We start from the raw sequence: 23,765 nt of genomic DNA, 5'->3' as shown, positions 1-23,765 counted from the left end.
AGTGCTCATTCGGATGGACAAAATTTGACAAAATCTTTTTACAAAGACGACATAGCACACATCATCCACAAAACTTTATGGAGAGACGCCCGCAAAACCGTTTACACCACATCCAATTATTACTATGAAAAAGAAAAGAAACGCAACAGTAACGCATGATCTCGGACCAAATGCAGCGGTTTTGGTGATTTTGGGCGAGAACATTTTCTTTTTCAGTTATTTAGACATTACTGACAAAGGCGGTATACAGCGCAAGATGTGCTTGGGATATTGCGGAATTCTCGTTGAAATTTGTTCCCAGCATGACCGAATTGATCGATAACTCTGGAGCCAAAGGCTCGGGGGCTGCAAAATGCAGTAACGTAGGAGCTTCAGACTTGTCTTCTGTGTTCATCCACTGGCACCAGAACAGAAAGAAAATGCCTCTGTTCATGTTATATCTTACCCCTAGATATTCTATAAGAACCATAGTCATGAACCCATTTCAATTGCGCATTTCATACCTAAAACGCACAGTTCGGTAAATGTGTACTATTGATATTGAACAAGAGGTAATTTATCTTTCATTGTGTACCGGTCACATTTTTTCAATATTTCTTACTTGAGAGAAACAACGCGTAGTCTATACCTTTTCAACGTTACACAAAAAACTTCGTTGAACTCCCCCTGGTGAAGTTCCTGTCTAGATTACAAAACCATTCTGACTGGCTGATGTGAAAATGTATGTCAGTCGTTGTTTAACTACACGTGTACGCTAATATGTGTATATGCAGCATACATGTGCAATATGAATTAAGTAAACAGTACAGATGTATACAAATGTATGACTTCAAATTCAAAATCATAGCTAAGATGAATTTCAATCATCATTTCGAGTTTTATTGTAAAACTGTTAATATTTTGCATTCTGTTTTTGTTTGTTTACATTTCGTCTAACATGTGTGCACTGCTGTAACCTCTAGACCGGACTGATCATTATATAGGGAAATTCACGCAAGTTTTTTTCTGTAACGTGTACGGAAGCATAAAATATGTGAGTATCTCTGCAATATGAAATATTGAGACAAAGTGACTGGTACTCGATGTAAGATAAATTACCGATTGTTCAATATGCTGGGTACCCATTCATCGAACTGCGCGTTTTAGGTGAGAAATGTACGATTGAAATGGGTTAGTGCCGTTCATGACCATGGTTATTATAGAATATCTAGGGGTAAGGTATAACATGTACAAGGGCATTTTCTTTCTGTTCTGATCCCAGTGTGTTCATCAAGGGAAACGTACCTTTATTCACTTAATATATCTATCTGGTCCTCTCCAGATAACGTTCTATAAACAGCATTTAATGTTTTTGGATGCATGTTTACGTAATGTACCGATGATGCTTCGGCATTTTTCGTATGCTAATGTAGTCTGGTCGAGCAATAAGACGGAGAATGCCGAAGTCCGTCACGGAGAATACGTAACTGCACGGAAATTGTGGATACTCATTACGGATCCATTATAATGAGAGCAGGAATCGTTTGAACTGTGGTCAAAATGTTTTGGGCATGTACTAAATCCTGTTATCTATATATTCTAAATAAATTTAAGATAAAGGTCCACATATATAGCTTGCCCCATTTCAGATTAGTGCAAATATTTATAAACAGACATAAATCAATTAAGTGAATAAAGGTATGTTCCCCTTGGAAATTGATTAAAACGAACGTTATTTTATTTCTTTACGTTTATCTTAGGCGAAAATCAAGTTTACCTGCGCGCGCATATATTTATATTTAGTATCGTTGCATCACTCGGGATTATTGCAAAGTGCGGTTGACGGGAGTGCTGTTGTTAAACAGAATGGCGAACAAACATTCTCTTTTGTTATTTTTGGTAATTATATCAGCTATTCGGGAAATAGAATCAGCAGACTATGGTATGTTATTTTGTTGGTTTTTTTTACTTTCTTTTTAAAGTTAAAATTAGATCTGATCAGATTTTTTTCTCGAAAATGGAAAACATTATCCGTTATCGCAATTGAAAAAAACGCTCGTAATTAATTAAGGATTTCCTTCTCCATCCAAGCACGGCGGCACGTGAAGTAACCGCGCCTACGCAGATAAAATTTATCCTGCATTCCAGTCTGAAAGTTAATTTTGAAGTAAACACATATTAATTAATTAACAAGTGCAACGATTTTTTTTTTGTTTTTATTACTTAAATTTTGGTAAACCACAGGCACCTTGAATTCTATCCATAATACACCTCAAACGGCTAATTTTGTGAAAAAATATCCCAATAACAAACACAGTGTGTTTTTAAATGGGGGTCATGGGGTCATTTTTTAAGTGTTTTATGTTTTAACATTTAGCCGTTTCAGTTTTATTATGGATAGAATTTCAGGTGCCTGTGGGGAAGCAGGTAAAGAGATACAAAATAATAGGGTTTGGGGTGACGGTACAGGAACCAGTTAAACCGCGATCAGTCTATTTATGTATACTTTTCCCGGGATTTCCACCCGAGTTATTTAAGGCAACTGAGTAATATGCACGTGATGTGTATTCATTATGTTTTGTAAGGTTGTGATGTCGAACGGAAGAAAACTAATACAACACAGGAATCTGAAAGTCTATCCATAAGTCTCCCAAAAGCCTACTGTAACTTTTTATATGATAACCCCCAGCTATTACAGTAAACATATCAATGTGGTAAAAAATTTATATCTTGGTTCTAAAAATAGCTGAACGCCTATGATTGACTAGTATATATAAATAATGATAATATCAGTTGGAAAATCCGAATTTATTTATATCTTAGTTCTAAAAATAACTAAACGCCGGATTAGTATTATAGTAGGCCCCCCATGTCATTTTTTTTAAATAAACACTGCTGTATTGGAGTAATTGAAAGTATTTTAAAGGTATAGTTTGTATTGGATGAACACATATATACCGTATACATAACTTAGTATTTGAGTGTATATTATAGGCCCTTCTTATTGACAATTTATCAGTCAATATCCATCTTTAGCTCCTGGTTCATTTATCTTTTCATGTATCAATCAGATAGTTAATATGTATGTACATAAATGGTAGATTTTTTACCATTTTGCTTATAAAAGTATTTGAGATAGTGCTCAAGGTTAAGCACTATAAATTTGAGTCCGACTGCTTCTTACTGAAAACATTTAATCAAGGAGACTTGCATTTAGCTATTTAATTTGAAAAGAAAAGACTGAATTATCTTTAGTTTACTTTGAAAAAAAAATCTGACCTTCATGTTCTGAGGAAAGAAATCTGACTTTCATAGAACGCAAAACAAAAATTCTTAACTCCATGTATAATCTCCCCCCCCCCCCCCCCCCCCCCCCCCCCCCCCCCCCCCCCCCCCCTCTTCCCTAGAATCTAAAATGATTGGCCCCTAACCTCGCAGAGCAAGTATCAAAACTATAGCTTGCATTTTCAAAGTAAAGCCCCTTTTTAACAAAGAAAGTTTGATCGAAGTTTTGCATGTAAGCAGATATTTTTCTTACCGCTCAGGTGACTGGAGTATGACAAGTTGTGTGAAACGAAGTTGGCCAATTTGTAACGTAGCACTTGTTCTGTGTACCTGAAGTTTGTCTTGAACACAACACATTACAACAGTTCTAACATTTATTTTCTTATGAAGAGCAATGCACAGTTACTTATGAATGTTCAGTCTAATTTCATGAATAAAATCAATGTTCAATAAGTCTTTTAAAACAGTTCTGTTTACTGATCTATTTAACAACATTTCTTAATTATAAATATATTTCAAACTAGCTCTTAACAAAGCTTATTAAGTTTCAGCTCAAGAGAACGGGACGACATGTCCCTTGCCCGTACCTGGGCACCTCCCTTGATCACAGAGTGTATTGAGTTTATAAAGAATTATACAGGAAAACACAGCAGACACATTATCTAATTTCCCGATCACTTAAGGATACCTACAAGTTCAACAAGCCTAAAGCTACTGAAGATTGTCAAATCTTGTCTGACTTGTCAATTTATGAAATGTACAGTTTTCATCTTCTATAATTTTTAAAATCTTAAACTTCTGAAAGAAATACCCGAAATAAAATTCAAAACACCTGAGCATTACACTACAAATTATTCGATGTGAAAGGACACGTATTGTAACAAATGTTTTCGAGCTTGTTGTCTTCTGCAGTTTGTTAATTATATAAAATGTAAGGTGCTTGTTTTAGTAGACAAGTATGCATGATTTCACATCTCCCACCATCGCTGCGGAATCGAAGCCCTATTACAGTGTAGAATTCTTTCATATATAGAATCCTATAAGGGCGATGGTTCTCTGTCTTCCACGTAGTCATCTTGCTTACAGACTCCACAATCATTGAAAGATGCAATTTGTTGATATTATTTCGAAAGATAAAGCTAACACAAGGGACAACAAGAAATGTAAACTGAAATATTTTATTTGTTTTTAGTTTCCTTCGCACCAACATAATCATTTTCATCGTCCGGGATGTCCATAGCAGGGAAATTGTCATATGCGCCCTCAAACTAAAACCGACTAGTTTTAGAAATAATTTGTTTTAATTATTTTTCAGCCTGTAAGTCGAAGCCTGTTCAGATGGATATAATAGTGGACTGGACTAAAAACATCGGCAGCAAAGACAAAAACACTGTTGAACAAATTATTGTAAAGATTATCTCCGATCTTCCAGCTCACAGTTCAGTCAAGGTGAATGCAGCGTCTGGTTCTATAATGACACAAATTGTTTCAGTCAGTACACCGTATGCCAATATGAGCTGGTCTGCCAAACTGTATGATTATAATTTACCACAGGGAGGCAACTCTATATCGCTGGCTGCCATAGATAATGAGCTTAACTCTCAATTTACTGTTAATAAACACAGGACAAAAGCTGAACTTACTATCGTCTTTGTAAGTGATTCGACAAATGTAATTGGCACGTCGGTGATGCTTTACAAGAAAAAAGCAATCTTTGTGGTCATTGGGGACTCAATTCCAAGTGTTTATGGACCTTTGGCAAGTACCAAAAATCACACACATTTACTCAGTGAAGGTGAAAACAAGTTGACCAGACTAATAAACTCGATCAGCAGTCAAATCGCATGTGGTAAGTTATTAACATTTTCACCAGATACAAATTTGCACTGTTTGTTTAAAATGTGACAAAATGAAATTTATTAAAGACAAAGTAGCAGTTAAGCAGTTATTGTCAGGAAAACTCTTTAACTGAAACTCTTTAATATTTCTCTATAATGCAGATACAGAACAAACTCGAAGGTGGTGAAATTTGGATTTTTTTCGGCGACGCCGTCTAAATTCGTTTTCGTTACATATGCCACGTGACTTCAGTTTGCAAATCAAACTACTTGATAACGCATTATAGATAATTTATCAAAATGGAAGATTTATGCAACACTCTGCCTGATTGGACGAGAGTGTCAGTTTCTTTCACTCTGTTGATTGTGCTACGCTGAGTGAAATGTAGACATAGCGTTTATCCTAAACGACGCTGTTCACAGTTATAAAGCTAACTTTGGCTCAGTATATTTAGCAAGAATATTGATATATCTCAAAATGATAAGTTAGTTTAATAAATATGATAAAAACCTGTTCAAATACCAACATATATCAAATTAAAGAAAGAGCTGAATACGGTCTGCGTATCACATGAATAAGGGTGTGATAAGAGTCTTTTATGTAGAGAAGTGCTTTTTAAAAGATTTTCCTTGTTACAATTGGCGTCTGTATATGAGAAGGTTTCTTGCTTTTGTGACTTATTCAGATTGCATATTAAAATGAGTACATTTGTTATAAATTGTTTAACTGATTTATTACATATAAATATTTTTCTTTAGTATGGTATGCAAATATTGAACTCAGTTGAAATCTGTTTTATTATATATATGCTATATAATGACTGAATCTCATTACACTGAAATGAAGGTACGCTGCGTACAGTTTATCTATGTGATATGACTACGGTCAAACTTTGCTTATAAAACAGAAATATTGAAATAATTACAATTGTATGTTTTGCTTGACCTTCACTTTTTTATAGGTGTGACGTCATTGTCCAAAGATACATGAATAGCGAATATGCATTTGTTAAAGCGGGATCAGTCGGCCTATTTTAGAAATAAATAAAAATAATAAATAAAAAAATCCTTTAATTGATTTTTTTCTCATGTATTCTAATCAAACTTGATTTGTAGCATCTTTATTAGGCCCGCAGCCAACTTTGTTCAGCTGGGACATTTGACCCCATTTAGGGGCTGCTAGAGCTAAAACTAGAAATGCCTTTATACAGCGTCTCATGAACAGCTTGGTGGATCTTTGTCATACTTGGTCTGGAGCATCATTATAAGGTCCTCTTCCAAATTTATTTATATAGGAACTTGGGCCCTAATAGGGACCACTATAGCTAAAAGTAGATATGCCTTTCTTCACATTAACCACTAAAATGTAATGGATTTTTATCAAACCCGATGTGTAACAATATCGTAAGGTCTCCTGCTATTTTGTTACAAATGGGGACAGGGACCAATTTAGCTAAAAATATAAACACGTTTAATGACCTCTTCTCATAAACCGCTTCATGAATCTTCATCAAACTACTGCTGTAATTATTCGTCTAAGGATAAACGAAACAAAATTGCAACCCTACGAAACCTTTGCGAAAAATTAAAAGAGAACCATTTAAATTGTTGAAGTGCGGTGTTTAGTTTTGCAATTTGAAAAATGTTAGATGAAAGATGAATGTTAGATGAAAAATTCACAAACTTCTTTCCTTATTACAATTCGCCGACCATCATTTTTAAAGATATTTCTTGTTATCAAGTAGTAACAATTTTCATGAGAATGACTGAATACTCACAAACGGACATCTAGAAATATCATACAATAAGGGAAATAATATAACTGCATTGTTACGGTCATATCAGCTGCTGGATTGTTCTGTCTATAGCCTAGATTGTATTTGACAAATAGCAGGCGAAACGGAGCGCTAATTTCGAGGTTAAAGGGTCTGGAGGTCAGCAGTCTAGGTCAAACTCTATAACTTTGTCCAGAACAATTTGAGAACCTAACATTACTATAATGCCAGAAAGTCTAAGACCAAGGTCACTAAATACTAACAGGAGCGTTCGCTAGTTTTTTGTTTGTTTTTTAGCTCACCTGTCACAAAGTGACAAGGTGAGCTTTTGTGATCGCGCGGCGTCCGTCGTCCATCGTCCGTCCGTGCGTGCGTGCGTGCGTCCGTCCGTCCGTAAACTTTTGCTTGTGACCACTTTAGAGGTCACATTTTTCATGGGATCTTTATGAAAGTTGGTCAGAATGTTCACCTTGATGATATCTAGGTCAAGTTCGAAACTGGGTTATGTGCCATCAAAAACTAGGTCAGTAGGTCTAAAAATAGAAAAACCTTGTGACCTCTCTAGAGGCCATATATTTCACAAGATCTTCATGAAAATTGGTCAGAATGTTCATCTTGATGATATCTAGGTCAGGTTCGAAACTGGGTCACGTGGGTTCAAAAACTAGGTCAGTAGGTCTAAAAATAGAAAAACCTTGTGACCTCTCTAGAGGCCATATTTTTCATGAGATCTTCATGAATATTGGTCAGAATGTTCACCTTGATGATATCTAGGTCAAGTTCGAAACTGGGTCACGTGCCATCAAAAACTAGGTCATTAGGTCTAAAAATAGAAAAACATTGTGACCTCTCTAGAGGCCATATTTCTCAATGGATCTTCATGAAAATTGGTCAGAATGTTCAGCTTGATGATATCTAGGTCAAGTTCAAAACTGGGTCACGTGCGGTCAAAAACTAGGTCAGTAGGTCTAAAAATAGAAAATCCTTGTGACCTCTCTAGAGGCCATATTTCTCAATGGATCTTCATGAAAATTGGTCAGAATGTTCAGCTTGATGATATCTAGGTCAAGTTCGAAACTGGGTCATGTGCGGTCAAAAACTAGGTCAGTAGGTCTAAAAATAGAAAAACCTTGTGACCTCTCTAGAGGCCATATTTTTCAATGGATCTTCAGGAAAATTGGTCAGAATGTTTACCTTGATGATATCTAGATCAAGTTCGAAACTGGGTCACATTGGGTTAAGAAATAGGTCAGTAGATCTAAAAATAGAAAAACCTTGTGACCTCTCTAGAGGCCATATTTTTCATGAGATCTTCATGAATATTGGTCAGAATGTTCACCTTGATGATATCTAGGTCAGGTTCGAAACTGGGTCACGTGGGGTCAAAAACTAGGTCAGTAGGTCTGAAAATAGAAAAACCTTGTGACCTCTCTAGAGGCCATATTTCTCAATGGATCTTCATGAAAACTGGTGAGAATGTTCAGCTTGATGATATCTAGGTCAGGTTCGTAACTGGGTCATGTGCGGTCAAAAACTAGGTCAGTAGGTCGAAAAAATAGAAAAACCTTGTGACCTCTCTAGAGGCCATATTTTTCACGAGATCTTCATGAAAATTGGTGAGAATGTTCAGCTTGATGATATCTAGGTCAAATTTAAAAGTGGGTCACGTGCCTCCAAAAACTAGGTCATTAGGTCAAATAATAGAAAAACCTTGTAACCTCTCTAGAGGCCATATTTTTCAATGGATCTTCATGAAAATTGGTCAGAATTTTTTATCTTGATGATATCTAGGTCACTTGTGCTCAAAAACTAGGTCACTATGTCAAATAATAGAAATAACGACGTCATACTCAGTTCAACACTGGGTCATGTGGGGATAGGTGAGCGATTCAGGACCATCATGGTCCTCTTGTTTTTTTGTTGTTTTTTAGCTCACCTGTCACAAAGTGACAAGGTGAGCTTTTGTGATCGCGCGGCGTCCGTCGTCCGTCGTCCGTCCGTGCGTCCGTCCGTCCGTCCGTCCGTAAACTTTTGCTTGTGACCACTCTAGAGGTCACATTTTTCATGGGATCTTTATGAAAATTGGTCAGAATGTTCATATTGATGATATCTAGGTCAAGTTCGAAACTGGGTCACGTGCCGGTAAAAACTAGGTCAGTAGGTCTAAAAATAGAAAAACCTTGTGACCTCTCTAGAGGCCATACTTTTTAATGGATCTTCATGAAAGTTGGTCAGAATGTTTACCTTGGTGATATCTAGGTCAAGTTCGAAAGTGGGTCAGCTGCGGTCAAAAACTAGGTCAGTAGGTCAAATAATAGAAAAACCTTGTGACCTCTCTAGAGGTCATATTTTTAATGGGATCTGCATGAAAATTGGTCAGAATGTTCATCTTGATGATATCTAGGTCAAGTTCGAAACTGGGTCAACTTCAGTCCAAAACTAGGTCAATAGGTCTAAAAATAGAAAATCCTTGTGACCTCCCTAGAGGCCATATTTTTCAATGGATCTTCATGAAAATTGGTCAGAATGTTCACCTTGATGATATCAAAGTCAGATTTGAAACTGGGTCACGTGCGGTCCAAAACTAGGTCATTAGGTCAAATAATAGAAAAACCTTGTGACCTCTCTGGAGGTCATATTTGTCATCGGATCTGCATGAAATTCAGTCAGAATGTTCAACTTGATGATATCTAAATCACGTTTGAAACTGGGTCACGTGCGGTGAAAATCTAGGTCAGTAGGTCAAATAATAGAAAAACCTTGTGACCACTCTACAGGCCATATTTTTCATGAGATCTGTATGAAAGTTGGTCTGAATGTTCATCTTGATGATATCTAGGTCAAGTTCGAAACTGGGTCACGTGCCGTTAAAAACTAGGTCAGTAGGTCAAATAATAGAAAAATCTTGTGACCTCTGTAGAGGCCATATTTTTCATGGAATCTGCATGAAAATTGGTCAGAATGTTCACCTTGATGATATCTAGGTCAAGTTTGAAACTAGGTCACATGCGGTCAAAAACTAGGTCAGTACTTCAGATAATAGAAAAACCTTGTGCCCTCTCTAGAGGCCATATTTTAAACGGGATCTGCATGAAAATTGGTCAGAATGTTCATCTTGATGATATCTAGGTCAAGTTCGAAACTGGGTCAACAGCGGTCCAAAACTAGGTCAGTAGGTCTAAAAATAGAAAATCCTTGTGACCTCCCTAGAGGCCATATTTTTCAATGGATCTTCATGAAAATTGGTCAAAATGTTCACCTTGATGATATCAAAGTCAAATTTAAAACTGGGTCACGTGCGGTCCAAAACTAGGTCATTAGGTCAAATAATAGAAAAACCTTGTGACCTCTCTAGAGGTCATATTTGTCATGGGATCTGCATGAAATTTAGTCAGAATGTTCAACTTGATGATATCTAGGTCAAGTTCGAAACTGGGTCATGTGCGGTCAAAAACTAGGTCAGTAGGTCAAATAATAGAAAAACCTTGTGACCACTCTAGAGGCCATATTTTTCATGAGATCTGTATGAAAGTTGGTCTGAATGTTCATCTTGATAATATCTAGGTCAGGTTCAAAACTGGGTCAACTGTGATCAAAAACTAGGTCAGTAGGTCAAATAATAGAAAATCCTTGTGACCTCTCTAGAGGTCATATTTTTCATGGGATCTGCATGAAAATTGGTCAGAATGTTCATCTTGATGATATCTAGGTCAAGTTCGAAACTGGGTCACGTCCGATCCAAAACTAGGTTAGTAGGTCAAATAATAGAAAAACCTTGTGACCTCTATAGAGGCCATATTTTTTATGGGATCTGCATGAAAATTGGTCAGAATGTTCATCTTGATAATATCTAGGTCAAGTTTGAAACTGGGTCACATGCGGTCAAAAACTAGGTCAGTAGTTCAAATAATAGAAAAACCTTGTGACCTCTAGAGGCCATACCCTTGAATGGATCTTCATGAAAATTGGTGAGAATGTTCACCTTGATGATATCTAGGTCAAGTTTGAAACTGGGTCACGTGCCTTAAAAAACTAGGTCAATAGGTCAAATAATAGAAAAACCTTGTGACCTCTCTAGAGACCATATTTTTCAATGGATCTTCATGAAAATTGGTCAGAATTTTTATCTTGATAATATCTAGGTCAAGTTCAAAACTGGGTCACATGAGCTCAAAAACTAGGTCACTATGTCAAATAATAGAAAAAACGACGTCATACTCAAAACTGGATCATGTGGGAAGAGGTGAGCGATTCAGGACCATCATGGTCCTCTTGTTTTAAATACTAACAGAGCGTTCGCTAGTTTGTTTTTTTTTTTGTTCTTTTTTCTTTAATAAAATAATAGTCATTATACAAAATGTAAATTTGGTTCATTAACATATATTTACTTTTAACTGCACACATATGCTTATATTTATGAATTCACTTTACAGATTAACCTATTCTTAAAACATATTTATGTTGTTTTTTCAGCTTCAAAACATATCTGTGACAGAGACGAATACCGTACTGAAAGAGGTTATACGTGTCTGAATTGCACTATTCCATGCGGTAAAGATTTGATGAGTCCCTCGGAAACGTGTGGCGAGAGATGTCCATGTAAGTTATCGATAGTTGCTCTATTACATTACTATGTTCATATGTATTCTAAATTTAAGTCTTTACTAAGTACTTCATTTACCTTGCTCAAAAGAACAATTATTAATTGATAAACAGTAATGTTAAATATTTTGAGCTTTTAGGGTTTGAATTGAGACATCAGCAAAACATTAGATTAAAGCAGTGATTTAATAGTATTGTTGCTATCAGCACTGTAACTTATCTTTCCATTGTATTATAGGTATATACATGTACATATTTCAAACAACTATTGTATATTTATTGCCCATTCCTATCAAAATGAAAACATTAAAATGGATAAAATTAGAGACACACACAGGAGTGTAAGTTGAATTTCAGTTTTACCACCAAAGAAAGAAAAAGATATCAAGCCAACTGAAGAGTCTTCAAAAGTTGTAGCGGCGACGATGGACAGCAAATACACGTTTGGATTGATGGCTGCAATTGCCATATTCATTGTCATTGCGATCAGTGCAATTGGACTGTATTGTTATTGCAAGTATCGGCACAAAAATGCTTTGACTCCAAGCAATTCACAGGAAACTATGCCGAAGGTTCCAGTGAATGATGTGATCGTGTCCTTGGGTGTTCAGGAAAGTGAAGAGGTACGATATGAAATGCTTTTGTAGAAATAAATCGATGTTTTCATTGTTCTCCGCCTGTTGTCAAAGAAATGGCGTGAGTGAATAAAGAAATAGTGTGCGCCCGTCACACTTTGTATCTGGTACAGACCACTGCCATTATTCAAAAACTTTAAAAATCACATGACGCAAATGTTTCCCAAAAGAAGACAACTTAACGTGCTCAGGTCTTTACCTCAAAGGTCAGTGTCATACATGGTCTTAAAAAGTTAACGGGTATGTTTTGTGTATGGTATGTCATCCTTTAAGGGATTAAAGATTATTTATCTTAAGACGACATGTTGAGCATAAAGTCAAGTCCCGTTGCTCTAAGATTGCTTAATTGGAAAGTCAGATGTTAACGGCCGGACTACAACTACGTCATCTTTCGTAAATTCATATTTACATTCGCCCTATTCTTTTCCATTGAAACTTTTGACGTTCATTTCGTATGAACAGCAAAATGAAAGGCGCGAAAGTTACGTCGTCGCTGCTTAGTGATAACCGACCGCTGTTTTGACGACGTTCGCGTATAATCAGGGCGAACGTTCCTTAGATGACGTCGCAGTTGTTCCGTCTGGCGAACAGAATGGCCGGGAAGCTGATTTTAATGCTAAATGCTACAAATTATATGCTATTCATAATATTATATAGGTTACAAATTGAAAGGAAATATAAGAACTGAAACTTTTTTTTCGGTGTAGCGCGATTCATGTTTAATTTGCCGATCCTATTCTGCCGTTCATTTCGCATGAACACCGAAATAAATCATTTCATTTCTTAATTTATAACGTGACGGTATGTACTCTGAAAAACCAAGACCCGTGCGCCAAAGATCAATTCAATACTGTTACTATCGGGGTCTCTTTCGTTCTGTTATCCATTCACGGGTGTGGTTTTTTGGCCTTTCTGTTAATTGATTTCTTTTAGGCACATAACGTTTTATAGATAAAATGGATAACATGAATTGTAAAGGCTGAAAGTCACAAAATGACTGTCATACTGCATCACAGTTAGCGTCATGTTTTATACAATACATTTGTCATAGGCACACTGTACTGTAATTTGTTATAATGCAATTTCGGTGAGAGACTAATACTGTCTTACGTTAGTAGCCTTTCAATACGTTCACAATACTAAATGCAAAATGTTTAAAACTTTAAGAACCTCAGGGAAGAGGCAAAAGAGGACATACCATCCCCACCGGAGTCAGGAGCAGATGCGGAGGAGCATACACCATTCCTACCGGGGACCGGGACAAAGCCGAATGAGCATATACCATACCTTCCGGAGCCCGAGGCAGCGGTGGAGACGGACGAGCACATACCTTTTGTTCCGGGGACAGGGAATGTTGCGGATGAGCACATCCCGTCTTTTCATACTGAAAACGTCAATGACAATATGGAACCAAGTGTAACTTCCGGGGAACACAATGATTTCGGTGAAGGATTTTCAATAAGTTTCTCTAAAGTACGGGAGCTAGAAGCAAGTAAGTAGTCTACGTATTTGTATTACAATTCAATATGTTTCTCATAATGGTTTGTACAACTTGAGCTCTAAGCAGAGTTATCCTACTCATCATGGCGTCGGCGTCACACCTTTGTTAAGCTTTTCGTACCAGTCCACATTTTGACAAAACCTTTTGACATATAGGTTTTCGTTTGAATTAGGGCCCCTTTTAACTTACAAATCTTGGTTAAGTTTTTCACACCAGTTCTTATTTTGTGTAAATTGTTTTACATATGGCTTTTAAATTGTTATCATATTATAACAGTCTCTATCTGAAGGCAAGAGCATAACCGTCAACTATTTTTGCTAAATTATATTGATTCAGTTTTCGTAGAAGTCCACATCTTGTCAAAAGTGTTTGACATGTGGCTTTGAAACTTTGACAACTTGTTTACCATCATAGTCTCCATACGTAGGCAAGACTACATAACTTTTCTACTTAGACCATTCGAAAAATAATTAGACATATCCTACACTTCATGCAATATTCCGACATTTTTTTACATTCTTCGAAATTAATTCACATATTGCATTGATACTTGGAGCTTTTGAAACAATAAGGATGGCTATTCCACTCACATTACACGTTGCTACATAGTGCAAGATATTTTTCCAGTTCCACAAATACAGGTTAGCTCAATAGGGAGAGCGCAGATCTACGCATCGCAGGGTTGTGAGTTCGAGCCTTGGGCGAGGCGTATGTTCTCCGTGACGATTTGATAAAAGACATTGTGTCTGAAATCATTCGTCCTCAACCTCTAATTCATGTAGGGAATTTGGCAGTCACTTGTACTGGTACAGAATCCAGGAACACTGATTATGTTAACTGCCCGCCGTTACATAACTGAAATACTGTTGAAAAACGGCGTTAACCCCCCAAAAAGACAACCAGCCAACCAACAAATACAAGTACATTGTCTTATTAATTTTCCTTCTTTTGTGTGAAAATATCTTGTAATATTTTGACCCCATACTTAATCAATTCTTTTAATAGTCGAGCGCGCTATCAACAGACAGCTCATGTTGAACTTAGCTCCATTCTTCACTTTTAGATGTAAAGTAATCAAAAACAGATTTATGTGAATTGGTTGTCTAACTTGTATAACTGATTTCCAAGTATATAAATCAGACTTGGCAGAACTTAACTGGTACTGATCAAATCATATCAAAATCGGGTTTCCGAGCTAAATTTGACCTATTGAATAGTCAAAAATGAGAGCCAACAATAGACACGAGATATTTGCTAAATAAATTTTGTTGAAAATAATAACCTTTTTTGCCTCTAGCTCTATGTCATTTGTTTTCTGCACGTTTAATTTTATTTCAGATGGTCATACTTTTACGGAGCCTGAATTTCAATCCGTACATTAGAACTTCTATAACTTTGATGTATACCAAGCAATGGATTCCACTACATCGTTGAAGCATCACCAGTTTTATTTTGATAGACATATGTTTTGTTTAACTACAGCATGTTATTGTAGTGTAACAATTGCTGTGTAGTGTGATGTATGTTATTACAGCACAATATGTGTGCATGCATACTCACTTATGTATAAAAATTGACTTCCAATTGAAGTTAATTTGTTTTTAGATGATTAAGCGCGAGAAATACGTTCTGTTTCTCAAACATTTTAAGTTAATAATCTTTCGAGAGATTTTGTCTTTTCCGATTTTATATAGAAATAAACTAACTCGACATGATTTTGAAATCACTTCAAACTATTAACTTATTTTACTGGCATGCTTTTCTTCGTCTTGAACCCATATTTACGTATATAAAGAAAGATTTTATTTACCAAAATGTTTGAGAAACGATGTAGTATCTTTGTAATTAGTATTATATTATGAGTGAATGAGGGACTGTCTGTACTTTATTCATATAACCCTGCCGTTCAAAATGTTTTATTTCCAACATTTATTTTGTGGTTTGGGGGATAAATAATCCAAAAAATTACGGTCGCAGGACAGTGTTGATGTTAGGGGGAAATTCTCTGGTGTCACCGCTGGCATTATGGAAACCTTGGAAGACACAGATACTTTCAACAAGACTCTGAGACCTCGGTGTTGTTCCTATAAACTGTTGAAGCATTACGTATGGTAAGGGGTCATTATTTAACTAAGTTTCCACTATACTTTAGTTTCCACTATACTTTTTGTAGATTTGCACTAAATAAGCATTAGTAACTTTTTATTTCGATGAGTGAAAACTTTTATTGTCATTTCCAATACAAAGATAAATTCCAGTAAATGGAAATATTATAAAGGATTAGATTTCCTAGAATGTCTATATTATTTTTTTTAGCTCGACTATTCGAAGAATAAGTAGAGCTATCCTACTCACCACGGCGTCGGCGTCGGCGTCGGCGTCACACCTTGGGTTAAGTTTTTCGTACCAGTCCACATTTTGACAAAGTCTTTTGAGATAAAGCTTTGAAACTTTCAACACTTGTTTACCATCATCATGGCCAGTTATAGGCAAGAGCACATAACTCCATCAACGATTTTGGCTGAATTATGGCCCTTTTTAGCTCGACTATTCATAGAATAGTGAGCTATTGCACTCGCCCATGCGTCGGCGTCCGCGTCGGCGTCGGCGTCGGCGTCCGCGTCCGCGTCCCGATTTTGGTTAAGGTTTTGTATGTAAGCTGGTATCTCAGTAACCACTTGTGGGAATGGATTGAAACTTCACACAACTCTCTTTTATGCCCCTTTTTCGACTTAGAAATTTTTGGTTAAGGTTTTGTATGTAAGCTGGTAACTCAGTAACCACTTGTGGGAATGGATTGAAACTTCACACACTTATTCACTGTGATGAACTGATCTACATTGCACATGTTCCATAACTCTATTTTGCTTTTTTACAAAATTATGCCCCTTTTTCGACTTAGAAATTTTTGGTTAAGGTTTTGTATGTAAGCTGGTATCTCAGTACTTACTAATGGGAATGGATTGAAACTTCACATACTTGTTCACTATCATGATCTGACATGCACTAAGCAAGTCCCATAACTCTACTCTCTTTTTTTTCAAAATTATGCCCCTTTTTCGACTTAGCAGTTTTTGGTTAAATTTTTGTATGTAATCTGATATCTCAGTATCCACTAATTAGAATGGATTGAAACTTCACACACTTGTTCACTGTCATGATCTAACATGCACTGTGAAGGTCCCATAACTCTACTTGGCATTTTTACAAAATTATGCCCCTTTGACTTAGCAGTTTTTTGTGAAGTTTTTGTATGTAAGCTGGTATCTCAGTATCCAAAAATTGGAAAGGATTGAAACTTCACACACTTGTTCACTGTCATGATATGACTTGCAGTACAGAGGTTCAATACCTCTACTTTGCATTTTACAAAATTATGCCCCTTTTTCAACTTTTGTATTCATTCAATTGACAAGGCTGTTGAATAGTCGAGCGTTGCTGTCCTCCGACAGCTCTTGTTGACTTAGAAATCATGGTTAAGTTTTTCGTACCAGTTCATATTTTGACAAAGTCTTTTGAGATAAAGCTTTGAAACTTTCAACACCTGTTTGCCATCACCATGTCCAGTTATAGGCAAGAGTACATAACTCCATCAAAGATCTTGGCTGAATTATGGCCCCTTTTGACTTAGAAATCTTGGTTAAGTTTTTTGTACCAGTTCATATTTTTTGTAAAGTGTTTGACATATGGCTTTGAAACTTTTGTCACTTGTTTAGTATAATAGTCTCTATCTGTAGGAAAGAGAACATAACTCTGTCATCTATTTTGGCTGAATTTTGTCCCTTTTTGGACTTTGAAATTGGTTCTGTTTTCATACAAGTCCATGTTTTGTCAAAACTATTTGACATATGGCTTTTAAACTTTGAACACTTGTTTATCATTATGATTTCCATCTGTAGGCAAGAGTACATAACTATTTTGACTGAATTATGGCCCTTTTTGGACTTTGAAATTGGCTCATATATTGCCATTTAGTGCAAGACTTACCGGAATCAAAGTAATACAAGAACATTGTTTGTCTAATCTATTTATTTCTTTTGTCTGAATATCCGTGGAAATATTTTGACCCCATTCTTCAATCAATTCTTCGAATAGTCGAGCGCGCTGTCATGAGACAGCTCTTGTTTTAAAAAGAATTAAATCTATTCTTTCACAGTTGGAGTGACAATTTTATCACTATCAACACAGAGTTTGGTATAAAATGTTTGTCTTAGATTTTTCTGTATTACTTTGAAACACGACTCGTATTATTCAATTTAGCCAAAAAAACAGCCTTGAGCAGTTTCGATAAAACTTCACTTTTATATCAAAACAAGTCTCTTTAAGTCAATATTTTCTATATAAAATTAAAATGGAACTCTTATTATTCATATTAGCGTTAAGATTAATGTTCTAATTACTATTAATTTTACAGGTAGTGAAAAACATTTTGGACGGCATTTCCGCTATCATATTATGTCCTATTTAGCTCTTCTCCTCGTATGCATTAAGTGACACGTATAATTTTTCTTGTTTCCTGTTCTAGTTCAGCTTCCATATCTTTTCATATGGACAAAATAGGTTGTAATTGCATGTATTTCATTTTGAATGAATTGTTCAGTAATGTTTCTTTCCAAAAATTCGGGGGTGGGGGCTTTATATCGTTTTGGGGGGATAGGGGTAAGCAAGTGAAAGAGACTCTTGAGTGGAAGATAAGTGGGATAGTGGAGGATGTGTACTTGTTTATCCAGCAAAATTCTTTTGGACTTCTGTGTCAGGGACTAGTCATGTGTAAGAGATATTGTTTTAAATATAGATACTGTCCAGACACCTTTGAAAACTTCAACAAAAGTAATAAATTCTTTCCAATTAATTATCTGTATTTTAAAACACATAGTGTGTAAGAAAATTTGTTTGTTCCAGAGTAAGATTTGAATATCTTTTACCAAGTGAACACCACATATTTAAAATGTAAAATGTTGTGTTCATGAGTGAAAGATATTTTGATCTTTAATGTAACACAAATTTTCTTTATACTCATATCTTAACTTAATTTTACCTATTTAATATGTTCTTACGAATTCTGAAAAATTGATTTGATATATTTACTGTGAAAATTCAAGATAATTTTTATTTGATTTTCCAATAATTTATTTAAAACTTGTAGTAATATTTTATATATCTTACCATATTCAATGATTGCACCTCCAACAACATTATTTTACTTGTATTCAAAGAGATCTTTAGGCTGAAGCTTCGATCATTTTCCTGGCTTTAAACTTTCATAACATTTAATTTAAAGTTTTTATCAAATTTTGTTGTTATTGAATCAAAATATACAATGGATTTTAGGCACCATTCCTTAAATGCTCTTTTGTCCTTAATAACTGAAAGTGATATCTTTTATAAGTACCGCGTGCTCATATTTCTAGCAATTTCAAGCCCTATGTTCACAAAACATTTTTAGGTGAGTTTGAGAAGCAAATTTTACTAGAACTTTAATATTAAATTCCAGTTGAGACTGACCATTAACACTAAACAGTCACTTGAAATTTTCATTAAATTAAAATTTTAAACATGCCGTTTAGATGCACGTGACGAATGACGTTTCATTATCAAACTCCGCTGAGATTGATACTGTTTTGAGAACGTAAGACCTTGTTCTTAAAATCAGGCATGTAGATTAACACACTGCTAGTATTTGAAAAATACAGAAAGTTTAGATGACGGATTTTAATTGCTTTTGTTGAAGTGTGTTGAATGTGCTGTTCAGAATTTATATTTGAAGAATTTCGTCTTAAATATGACTTTTCCCACCTTCATTCAGACGAAGAGAGGAGGTTTAGTAGACCATATATCATGTGTGTTGTTACTTCCCTAGCTTTTGACTTTTAGCATGGCATAGTTTTAGATTTTATTACTCAAGTTATTATCCCCCGCCGATGAAATCGGGAGGGGGGTATTGAAATGGCGTTGTCCGTCCGTCAGTCCGTCAGTCCGTCCGTCCGTCCGCAGCCATTTCTCAGTAACTACTTGGTAGAATTTCATGAAACTTGAAATAAACATGAACCAACATACTGCGATGATGCCCGTCAAGTTTTTTTTTTTGATTGATCAATTTCCCTCAGAGTTATTGCCCTTGATTTAATAAAAAATGTCCGTCTGCAGCCATTTCTCAGTAACTAACAGGTAGAATTTCATCAAATTTGAAATAGACATGAACCAAGATACTGCGCTGATGCCCGTCAAGTTTTTTTTTTGATTGGTCAATTTCCCTCAGAGTTATTGCCCTTGATTTAATAAAAAATGTCCGTCTGCAGCCATTTCTCAGTAACTAACAGGTAGAATTTCATCAAATTTGAAATAGACATGAACCAAGATACTGCGCTGATGCCCATCAAGTTTTTTTTTGATAGGTCAATTTCCCTCAGAGTTATTGCCCTTGATTTAATGAAAAATGTCCGTCTGCAGCCATTTCTCAGTAACTAGCAGGTAGAATTTCATCAAACTTGAAATAGACATGAACCAAGATACTGCGACGATGCCCTTCAAGTTTTTTTTCGATTGGTCAATTTTCCATATAGTTATTGCCCTTTAATTGTTTAAAAATCCACAGATCTGTACATAACAAACCAACCAATTGGAAGAATTTCATTAAACTTCTTTCATTCTTTTCCATGAACATTTATTATAAACATGTGATGTTGTGTACCTACACCTGGTCACCCCCCTCACCCCCCCCCCCCCCCCACCCAATTTTTTTTTTTCATTTTTTTTTTTTTTCATTTTTCGTTTTCTATCAATATTTATAATCAACATGTAAACTGTTGTATCCTCACCACCCCACCCCCACACCCAAACAAACTATTCATTTTCTTTTAATTTGATTTTGACTAATGAAATTATTTGCTTCTTGGTAACATTCTTAACTTTTTGCTGGAGATATTTTTTGCCGTTCCTCAACTCTGACCCTTTCGGCGGGGGATTCCAATTCATCGAATTTGCTTGTTTAATCTTTTATTTTATACAGGAGTTTTGGTTTTTGGTAGTTCTTGTTTATTTGTGGTGTAAATGATATAGCATTTTGTTTTTGCCATACATTTTGTAAGTTTTTTAATCAGTGAATGTAACTTCTGGTAACATTTTGTGACTACTTTAACAATTTTGTAATTAGACATGACAGTACTGTTTGATTCACCTGTTCTCTTACAAGATTTTTCGTTGATTTACCTTTACATATCATGCATCTTTATAGATATACATCTTTCTATTCTCAAAGCATCTCGAAACAATAGGATAATGTAATTTTCGGTCTGAATTTCAACCATTCTAGACCATCCATATAAAACTTTGAGAATGTAGGGATAACGCATTGTTTTTCTTGTTATAACATCTGTAGAATCCCGAGGGATTAGTTGGTACCACAGCCCGGTAGGGCGAGGGTACCAACGATTCCCGAAAGATTTCGAAGAACATGCGCTGACGCTATTCTAGCATAAATCGCGTAGAACCACGTAAATGAATATATTTCTCTTAACGTCGTTAAATTTCCATGAAATGCGCGGTCAAGGCTTTGTTGTTTTTTATACGTTGACGTCATTTCCTTTTGAATTATCCGTTTCGGGCCGTAATACGTTTATGCTTTGCCATGGAACGCGCATATATAAAAAGGTGTTTTAACAGCACGTGAGCGCGAGAATCTCCCTGTTAAAACACGTTTTCACTCCTGTTAAAACACTCCCGAAAAGTGACAATAACAGCAGTTTTATGCTAGAATGTCAAAAAAATGCAACCATTGTCTATCGGTCTGTTGGTAGACCATTTTGTTTCCAATCAGTCACAAGAGAGCGCTCGGTCATATAATAGTCAAACTTCACAGGGTGATTGCATGTGGTCATTAAATGACCCCGACCCCTGTTGTGGGGTCAGTGGGTCAAAGGTCAAGGTCACAGTTACCTTGATGCTGAAATCGGTTTCTACGTATTAAGTAAAGACAACTCCGTCTAACCGTCGTCAAACTTTGTATGACGATTGCCTGTTGTCGGCAGATGACCCCTAATGACTCGTGGGCTAGTAGGTCAAAGGTCAAGATTACTGGTTTCCGCTTAATACGTGCAGAACAGTATGGCCTACAGTCGTCAAACTTCATAGGATGACCGAGTGTGGTCAGTTAGTGGCACATATTGTGTTGCGGTCAGTAGTTCAAAGGACAATGCCACCATTACATCGATACTGAAAACAGTTTCAACTCAAATGGTAAAGAGTGCTTTGGACTTCATAAGACGGTTACCTGTTGTAAGTAGATGTTTTGGGGGTCAGTAGTCAAATTAAGATTCAGGACGATTGCCTTTTTCTATTGTTAAGAGGACTGTAGTTCAAAGGTCAATATCAAAATGGCCTCTGAAGAATGCTTTGCCCCGAGGGTCGACAAAGTTCATAAGGCTGATAAACTTGGTCAATAGGTGACCCCTTTCAGTTTGGGGTCAGTAGGTCAAAGGTCATCGCCATGGTGATCTCCGAACTGATAATGGGACAGGCAAGCATGGGGGCGTATGTGTTTTACAAACATCTACTGTTTTCTTCTCGAAATGTGCATGGGCCATGAAGTTAAGTTTTTCATAGGTATTTTCTAAAATATTTCTTCTACTGTCATGGTTATATGATTAATCTGTATCTGACAGATGCTTTCATGCATCAGACAGGTCATTGTTGCATGATTAGCGTTCATATTTTTTAATATTTTGAGCTGTTAAATGGCATAGCTGATCATGTTTTAGATCGCATTATATTTGAATCACCTATGAATTTTAATAACATGTGTTCATAAAGCTACTGAAATATCAAAAGTATGTGGTTTTTTAAATATTTACACAATTTCTAATGCAAAAAAAAATGAATACTGATCAGAACAATTTGAAATAGTTACTTTGGTATAAATGCTGCTTATTCAGAAAGTTTATATCTCACTGCTTAAGCGAATATTTGACTTGTTGATAACATCATAAGCATAAGAAAATGTCAAGTTTCTGGAGACTGATTTCACGGGTTATCTATTATGAACTTGAACGAGTTATATTTCAAAAGTTCAATCTACTGAACAGCTTACGTATGTAAATGTCAGCCTCTCTGTTATCTCAAATTATTTTTATGGCCTCCGTTTATCTATAAAGCTGAAAACATATTTCATATAACTATCTTTGTAAATAAATGTAACTAGAATTCCATTACTTTTATAATTTCCACTTGTTTTGATTTCACTGGTTAAGTTTTCATTATTCAGTTCTTTTTAATAACCGTCATTGAAGGCAAAATCAAAATTTTAAAAATATTATTGCCATAAAGTATTCATGAAGCTCAATATAATTAGTTACTCACCATTTATCAGTAACAGCATAAAAAGTAGCTACTCATTAATTAGTTGACTATCAGAATGATAGAAACTCAAAAGTTCATCCAGTCAGGATTTTTTTTTCATTTGTTACAGCAAACACATAGATCTAATCCTTATTAATTACTCCATGTTGCCAAAGTTCAATTTTGTATAATATTGTTTTTATTTTAGGCATTCAAGTATCTTTACACTGACATTTTTGACCTTGATAAATTAATATAGGATGCCAACTATTTTTGTAAAAAGGAAATATTTTCCGGCGATTTTTTTTTTGTGTATTTGTTTTCAAATTAGAGACTAGGATAAAAAGTATGTATCATGGACTGATATTTAGCTCAATCTCGTAAGTGTGTAAGAAAAGGAATCCACTCCTGATACATATTTAATAACTAATACCATGTAGTACAAATACATATGAAATCATTCTTAAATGTATATAGCTTATGCAAGTTAATGTATAAGGTTAGTTAGTTACGTGTTATTCATTAGGCTCTTATTATATAGTAATCATTATAATTATCATACATTTTGTGTCAATGTTGTTTCTATCATTTTTTACATCATTGTATTATTATTTCGCTATTTCCAATTTTACATGGATTATAATTGAGAACAAATATAGCATATACACGTTATTGTGGAAAAAATGTACAAAACCGTTTGAACAAGTGAAACGTATTTACAGCAGATAAAATCATTTTAGAACGTGACCAAATGAAATAATAGCGGACTCGGTTTGACTGAGTCTCTTTATAATATTTCTTTTGAATGTGCAAAATG

The 23,765-nt window shown here is 35.5% G+C and overlaps 2 protein-coding genes across 4 annotated transcripts in view; both read left to right on the top strand.

Moving 5' to 3' along the window:
- The first annotated feature begins 1,806 nt into the window (after positions 1-1,806).
- LOC128557950 (uncharacterized) lies at positions 1,807-5,189 on the top strand. Its single transcript, XM_053546639.1, has 2 exons — positions 1,807-1,921; positions 4,580-5,189. The coding sequence occupies exons 1-2, from the start codon at positions 1,846-1,848 to the stop codon at positions 5,167-5,169; spliced, it is 666 nt and encodes a 221-aa protein (XP_053402614.1). The 5' UTR covers positions 1,807-1,845; the 3' UTR covers positions 5,170-5,189.
- A 6,140-nt stretch (positions 5,190-11,329) lies between these two features.
- LOC123549815 (uncharacterized) overlaps positions 11,330-23,765 on the top strand; it is a 30,956-nt gene continuing 18,520 nt past the window's right edge. For 2 of the 3 annotated variants that reach the window (XM_053544917.1, XM_053544916.1), the window contains exons 1-3: positions 11,330-11,476; positions 11,837-12,102; positions 13,282-13,606. In XM_053544917.1, the coding sequence (XP_053400892.1) occupies positions 11,440-11,476; positions 11,837-12,102; positions 13,282-13,606 (628 nt within the window). In that variant the 5' untranslated portion in view covers positions 11,330-11,439. Of the gene's footprint in view, positions 11,477-11,836; positions 12,103-13,281; positions 13,607-14,953; positions 15,342-23,765 lie in introns of those variants that run through there. The other variant, XM_053544919.1, reaches the window with a different exon arrangement.

The sequence above is a fragment of the Mercenaria mercenaria genome, chromosome 6 (assembly GCF_021730395.1).
Source record: "Mercenaria mercenaria strain notata chromosome 6, MADL_Memer_1, whole genome shotgun sequence".
Classification (NCBI taxonomy): Eukaryota; Metazoa; Mollusca; class Bivalvia; order Venerida; family Veneridae; genus Mercenaria; species Mercenaria mercenaria.
Note: the sequence above shows the minus strand (reverse complement) of the source record. Positions and strands in the feature narration are given on the sequence as shown.

Excerpts from the sequence above, each read along its gene's own strand:
- LOC128557950 (XM_053546639.1), top strand. The coding sequence starts at position 1,846 with ATGGCGAACAAACATTCTCTTTTGTTATTTTTGGTAATTATATCAGCT. Across the intron at positions 1,922-4,579 it reads AATAGAATCAGCAGACTATG|CCTGTAAGTCGAAGCCTGTT; the intron begins GTATGTTATTTT and ends ATTATTTTTCAG.